Raw genomic sequence first — 7,111 nt, 5'->3', positions numbered from 1 at the left:
ATCGCCCCCCCATGACGTACGAAAGCATGCTAGTTGATAGGAGATATGGGAAAGTACCCTATGCTAATTGCTAGCAGAGTGTGACCGGCTTTTCTGCTGGATGCAGATCATAGTTTAGACGCCTCTAATGGCACGCGTGTTAGCTTAATCCCACCCAAAATCTGACTCGTCATCCATCCACAGACGACGATCATGCGCGCGCTTTTAACTCTCGTGCATGACTCCTTGGAGCCGTCGAGTCCGGCCGACTTCTTAGTTTATTTTTTTTAAAGAAAAACTTCTTACTTTATATGATATGAGATTGCCTGTGCGGTTGAATGGGTTGGTTTAGTTTCACATCGGGTAGAAACAATCCTGCATTGTCAACTCGATTAAGTTTGTCCGAAAGCAAAGTCTGGCATGAGGTAATTCAAATAACAATATAAAAGTACCCGCAAAAAAACAATATAAGTTTTATTTTAGGTAAGTGTTTCATCTTTCGGTTTCAATAACCCAGACAGATCGGATTGTTCCCATAATTGTATTGACTTGATTTAGATCGGATTGTTCCTAGAATTGTATTGACTAGATTTGCCGTCATCATTCGTTTCATCAATGTTGGCATGAGGTAATTCTATTGGCACGATATTTTTTAGTTATTCAGATCTAATTTTTTTTTGTTTTCATAATATTTAGTTGTTCGTACTTATTTCTATTATTTTTTAATAACCAAGATCCAAATAGAGCAATAATAGATAGGTTCTATTTTTAGAAAACCTTTGGTGCTAGTTTCATATTTTTTTGATTCAATATGAATTAGTTTTGATTTTTAGGTCTAATTAGAATTTATTTATTTATTTAAAAAATATAAAACCATCTTGGAAACCATCCAGGTCCAAATTTGCCCGATTTTGACAGTTGTATGGCCTATGTTATCTGATTTTGTAGTTGAAAGTTGAAAATCGAATTTCTGTGATAGTTCGAGGATGTAATTCAGACTTTATCCAAAAAAAAATTTCTTAGTTTGCCTGTTTATTTTTGAGGCGTGAAGAAACTAAACTCATGTCAGTTCGACATGTGGCTTTAATGATAAGCAAAGCTAATCTATGTTTGACATTCAGAGGGGCAACTATGAACTCTCCAGGTGAGCTATCAAATGATCAATCACACCAAACTGTGCGCGTGCACACACACCTTATCGCAAGTCAACCATTGAACCATTTGGCGCCAAAGCTGCAGCCCCCTTTCAAATTTCAACTGCAGTTAGGCAGCCACCTTCCCTCCTTTTCCTTCCTCGTATCTTCTCCAGCTACTACTCCTTCCTCTCCTCCCTCTCCTCCTGTTCACCATAAAACCACGGCCTTGTAGCAGATGTAGCTATCAATGGTCGCCGCATCCACCTCGTCGCCACCGCCCTTTCGGCCACCATGGCCAAATTCCTCATCCCAATCATCATCTTTCATGTCGGCCTCGTGCCGATCGCTGTCGCGGCTGCTGCAGCAGCAGCAGCAGCCGCCGCCGCCGCCGCACCACCACCAGCAGTGGCCGACGATGACCGGTCCGCGCTCCTCGCTTTCCGGTCGAACGTCTCGGCTGACTCCGGTGGCGCCCTCGCGGACTGGGGCCGCTCGCCGGAGTTCTGCAACTGGACGGGCGTCATGTGCGGCGGCCCCGGCAGGCGGCGTGTCACGCAGCTGGTGCTTAGTGGGAAGGGGTTGTCCGGCGTGATCTCGCCGGCGCTGGGGCGGCTGTCTTTCGTCACGGTTCTTGACCTGTCGAGCAATGCTTTCTCCGGCGCGATCCCGCCGGAGCTAGGCGCGCTGTCGATGCTGGCGCAGCTGAGCCTGACCAGCAACCTCCTCGAGGGGGCGATCCCCGCCGGCCTCGGGTTCCTCCAGAGGCTCTACTACCTCGACCTCAGCGGCAACCGGCTCTCCGGCGGCATACCGGAGACGCTCTTCTGCAACTCCTCCGCCTTACAGTACTTGGACCTCGCCAACAACTCCCTCGCCGGCGACATCCCCTACGCCGACGAGTGCCGCCTCCCCAGCCTCCGGTACCTACTCCTCTGGTCGAACGACCTGTCCGGCGCGATCCCGCCGGCGCTCGCCAACTCCTCCATGCTCGAGTGGATCGACTTCGAATCCAATTACCTCTCCGGCGAGCTGCCGTCGCAGGTGTTCGACAGATTGCCGCGGCTCCAGTACCTCTACCTCTCGGACAACAACCTCTCCAGCCACGACGGCAACACCGACCTCGACCCCTTCTTCCGCTCCCTGAGGAACTGCACTCACCTGCAGGAGCTCGAGCTCGCCGGGAACGACCTCGGCGGGCGGCTTCCACCGTTCGTCGGCGAGCTCCCGCGGGCCCTCCGGCAGCTCCACCTCGAGGACAACGCCATCTCGGGCTCCATTCCGCCCAACATCTCCGGCCTCGTCAACCTCACGTACCTCAACCTCTCCAACAACCTGCTCAACGGCTCCATCCCGCCGGACATGTCAAACATGCGGCGGCTCGAGCGGCTGTACCTGTCGAACAACCTCCTCTCCGGCGAGATCCCCAAGTCCATCGGCGAAATACCACACCTCGGACTCGTCGATTTCTCCGGCAACCGTCTCGCCGGAGCGATCCCGGACACATTCTCCAACCTGACGCAGCTCAGGCGGCTGATGCTGCACCACAACCAGCTCTCCGGCGCCATTCCCCCCAGCCTCAGCGACTGCCTCAACCTGGAAATCTTGGACCTCTCCTACAATGGCTTACAAGGCCCCATCCCGGCGTACGTCGCCGCCCTGAGCAGCCTCAAGCTCTACCTGAACCTGTCCAACAACCACCTGGAGGGCCCTCTCCCTCTCGAGCTCAGCAAGATGGACATGATCCTGGCGCTCGACCTGTCGGCGAACAGGCTCGCCGGCACGATCCCGTCGCAGCTCGGCAGCTGCGTGGCGCTCGAGTACCTCAACCTCTCCGGCAACGCGCTGCGCGGCGCGCTCCCGGCGTCCGTGGCGGCGCTGCCGTTCCTGGCCGTGCTCGACGTGTCGCGCAACGCGCTCTCCGGACCCCTGCCCGGGTCCCTGCAGGCGTCCACGTCGCTCCGCGAGGCGAACTTCTCGTACAACAACTTCTCCGGCGTGGTGCCGCACGCCGGCGTGCTGGTGAACCTGCCGGCGTCGGCGTTCTGCGGCAACCCCGGTCTGTGCGGCGACGTTCCCGGCGGCATTGTCAAGTGCGAACCGGAGCGTGCGCGCCGCCGCCGGCCGCTGGTCCCTGCCGTCGTTGGCATCGTCCTCGCCGTGTCCGTCATGCTCGGTGCAGTCGGGTGCCGGTCCATGGTGACCGCGAGGGCGAAGCGGCTGGGGCGCCAGCCGGTGCGCCTCGCCGACGGCGAGGACCAAGCGGAGGGAGAGCACCCGAGGATATCGTACCGAGAGCTCTGCGAGGCGACCGGCGGCTTCGTCCAGGAGGGCCTGATCGGCGCCGGGCGATTCGGGCGCGTCTACGAGGGGACGCTCCGCGGCGGCGCGCGCGTCGCCGTGAAGGTGCTGGACCCGAGGGGCGGCGGCGAGGTCTCCGGCAGCTTCAAGAGGGAGTGCGAGGTGCTCAAACGGACACGGCACAAGAACCTCGTCCGGGTGATCACCACCTGCAGCACGGCCAGCTTCAACGCGCTCGTGCTCCCCCTGATGCCCAAGGGCAGCCTCGACGGCCTCCTCTACCCGCCCGGCGACAATGGTGGCGGCAGTGGCGGCCTCGACTTCGGTCAGATCATGGGCATCGTGAGCGACGTCGCCGAGGGGATGGCCTACCTGCACCACTACGCGCCGGTCAGGGTCGTGCACTGCGACCTCAAGCCGAGCAACGTCCTCCTCGACGAGGGGATGCGCGCCGTGATCTCGGACTTCGGCATCGCCCGGCTTGTCGCCGGCGAAGCCAGCCGCACCGGCGACGAGTCCGCCCCGTGCAACTCCATCACCGGACTGTTGCAAGGCTCAGTTGGGTACATCGCACCTGGTACGTTCGCCCTTGGACACGTGTACGCATGCATACATAACAGTGACACCATGGAGCATGACAATTATTATTCCACATAATTTTTATTTCAAAAAAATTAGTCCACATAATCAGGTATAATTCTGCAATTAATTGTTCTAATTTGAATTTTGTTTTGATTAGAGTACGGATTGGGAGGGCATCCTTCGACACAGGGCGACGTGTACAGCTTCGGCGTGATGCTCCTGGAGATGATCTCCGGGAAGCGGCCAACGGACGTGATCTTCCAGGAGGGGCTCACGCTGCACGACTGGGTGAGGGGGCACTACCCGCACGACGTGGGCGCCGTCCTCGCGCACGCGCCGTGGCGGGTGCGGGCGCCCGCGGCCGCGGCGGCGGCCGAGGTGGCCGTCGTCGAGCTCATCGAGCTCGGGCTCGTGTGCACGCAGCACTCGCCGGCGCTGCGGTCCACCATGGCGGACGTCTGCCACGAGATCACGCTGCTCAAGGAGGACCTCGCCCGCCACGGCGACGGCGACGGCTGCCGCCGCTCGTTCTCGACCAAGGACTCGCTGTTCTCCAACTGAATTGACATCGAATTGTTTAGGACACAAATCCATCAGTGCATGCACGGCTGCACGCACACGACACGCCGGCCGGGAAACATCGTCGCGATGCTAGCTAGCAGCCGCTGCTGTTTCCATGGTGGTGGATTCGACGGGTCGTCTCCCTCAACTCCGGCCGCCACCACCATGGGATTTGTTTATTCCAATGCTGGGAGCCGCCTACTACTAAAACTGGTGCTGATTCTTTGAGTTGTTAATTCTGCAATGGAAGAGGCACTCGATTGATAAATCCGTGCTGTGCTGCGAACATGTCGGACTCCATTAGCCGTTTAGGAAGCGAAAAGGCTCTTGAGTTAGGTCATTATTCAGGTGCTCACGATCAAGCATAAACAAAACCGACTATAGCTTGTACCCGACAGATCATAGCCGACCGGCGCTGTCGTTCGATGCATCTGATGATGATCATGTATGATTGTATGAAGAATGTAATGCCCTCTTCACCACCAACACATTTGTATAATGTTGTTCGAGATTTGACAGGAACTTCCGTGTTCTTATCGTGGAGATCAATTAGGCTTTTTGATTAGCACGCCTGCTAGCTTTTTAATGCAGTCAACTTGGCAGATGTGTTAGAGTTCAGAAAGTGATAGACACATTGGTTTTGCATACACAGTTATATATATAATCATCAAGAAAAGATTGTTGGATCACATTTTGTTATTGTTGTGGTGGTTTTGACCTGGGTGTATATAAACCCTAACTGCAACTAGTGAAGATACGATCTCCGCGTGCACGAGCCCCGGATTACTATGTTTTGGTCAGAAAGCAAAAGGGCGTTCAGGATATGAATTTTAGTTCAAGGTGTATCAATCTGTCAGGTGGGAATGGTATGATACAATGCGTATACTTTCACACATAGTTTGTGACATTGCATGCATCAGCAGCTTGATTGGACTACGTATGATGCTAATAATAAAGTGTCCATAAACTAGTGCTCGCTTTGCTGGCATTAATTACAGCAACACGCAAAGATTGATGTGATTGTAACTAGCTAAGTGATTTCTAATTCATGCTGCACTTGGTCTATCCTTTTGTTCTTTTTCGTACAAAAGATGGTTACTGCATGCATCCCCTTTTTGAAAAGAGTAAATATATTGCAGGTGAAGACAGAAATTTACATGACCGTACCGGCCATGCATTTTCCCAGTGCGATCCATCTAATGCTATGATCATCTTATCTTTTGCCAAACGATGGCACAACCATGTGGCATCATAGCGGCAGATGGTTGTGATGCATTTGGTAAAACACTCTCGTCTAATCTGGTGTCTGCACACAAACAAATTTTGTACCATACCATTTGGGCCATAGGTTAAGAGTAACTCCAGCAATAGTTCCTACTTGAGATCTCTATTTTTTTGGTAAGGGTTCTCCCTACTTTTGGGGCAGTGATTTCTACAATCAACTCCAGCAATATCCCCTAATCCCAGCCCCTACATTTTTTTTCTTTTCCATTTTTTCCTCTTATTCCCCATATGATAGCTCCCGAAGCATCTCTCCATTGTCACGCTGGCAGACCAGCTCGATGCGGTTGGGCCGCTGCCGCTGGTGGGGTCGTGCAACCTCCGCGACATGCTCAAGCTCTACGACAAGGATGACCTCGCGGCGGGGCGCCGAGCGGCTGTCATGCTCGCCTCCGCGCCGTCGCCGCCCTCGTCATCCGCCACTGCCGCGGTGCGCACCCTCCTTAACATCATCCGGGACGACCAACAGCCTCCCCCCCACCATGTTGGGGCCACCGCCGGCGACCCCATCCTCATCTGTCATGCTGTGTCGCTGCCCGCCCTGAGCATGACAGCCTCCCCGCCGGCATCGGCGTTCACGCCCGTCGAGGCCACCCCTTCTGCCCCACCTATCATCCCCGGCCGCCACACCGCCCGACAAGAGCCCCTCGTCAGAGATGAAGGTTCTGGCTGAAGCCAAGAACCTGCAAACGAAGGAGAATCCCGCCGCGGATAGGTCCTCCAGGTTCTTGGTGGACACGCACCGCACAACGAGGCAAGGTCGGGCCAGTAGTGGCGCTGCTCGGTCAGGATAGTGGTGGCGGGCGAGGTCAGCCGGGCGGCGGCGCGACAGGACGAGACGTAGATTTTTGTAGGGGCGACGGAGGGAACTAGCAGAAGGAAGGGGGGTAGAGGGCGACAGAGGCAGTCGCGCGAGAGGGAGGGCCTTGCGCCGTCGTGCCGGAGAGAGGAGAAGCGGCACTGCAAGAGCACCGCTGTCGCGAGCAGGAGAGCAGAGGAAAAGGGAAGACGTGTGTAGGCGCCTCCCTAGCCACCCACCCGTGGGAGAAGGGGTTGGAGGTTGAATCTAGGGGTCTCCTACTTTTGGGGGGTTGAGTAGGGACCCTGCTGGAGTAAGTTTTTTTTTTTTTTGCTTTCGGTCCATATTTCTAGAGTAGGCTTTGGAATATGGGCTTTGCTGGAGTTGCTCTAACCTGCGCTACAATTTTTTCTGTTGCCCGGATTGCCTGATTGGCATCATCAGGAACATGTATGAATCCACGCACTATGTAAGT

The 7,111-nt window shown here is 55.1% G+C and overlaps 1 protein-coding gene across 1 annotated transcript; it reads left to right on the top strand.

The window, feature by feature from the left end:
* The first annotated feature begins 1,375 nt into the window (after window positions 1–1,375).
* On the top strand, window positions 1,376–4,820 carry LOC120705022 (putative leucine-rich repeat receptor-like serine/threonine-protein kinase At2g24130). Its single transcript, XM_039989565.1, has 2 exons — window positions 1,376–3,990; window positions 4,153–4,820. Exons 1-2 carry the CDS (start codon window positions 1,407–1,409, stop codon window positions 4,554–4,556), a joined length of 2,988 nt encoding a protein of 995 aa, XP_039845499.1. The 5' UTR covers window positions 1,376–1,406; the 3' UTR covers window positions 4,557–4,820.
* The last annotated feature ends 2,291 nt before the right edge of the window (window positions 4,821–7,111 follow it).

This window comes from Panicum virgatum, chromosome 4K, assembly GCF_016808335.1.
Source record: "Panicum virgatum strain AP13 chromosome 4K, P.virgatum_v5, whole genome shotgun sequence".
NCBI lineage: Eukaryota > Viridiplantae > Streptophyta > Magnoliopsida > Poales > Poaceae > Panicum > Panicum virgatum.
Note: the sequence above shows the minus strand (reverse complement) of the source record. Positions and strands in the feature narration are given on the sequence as shown.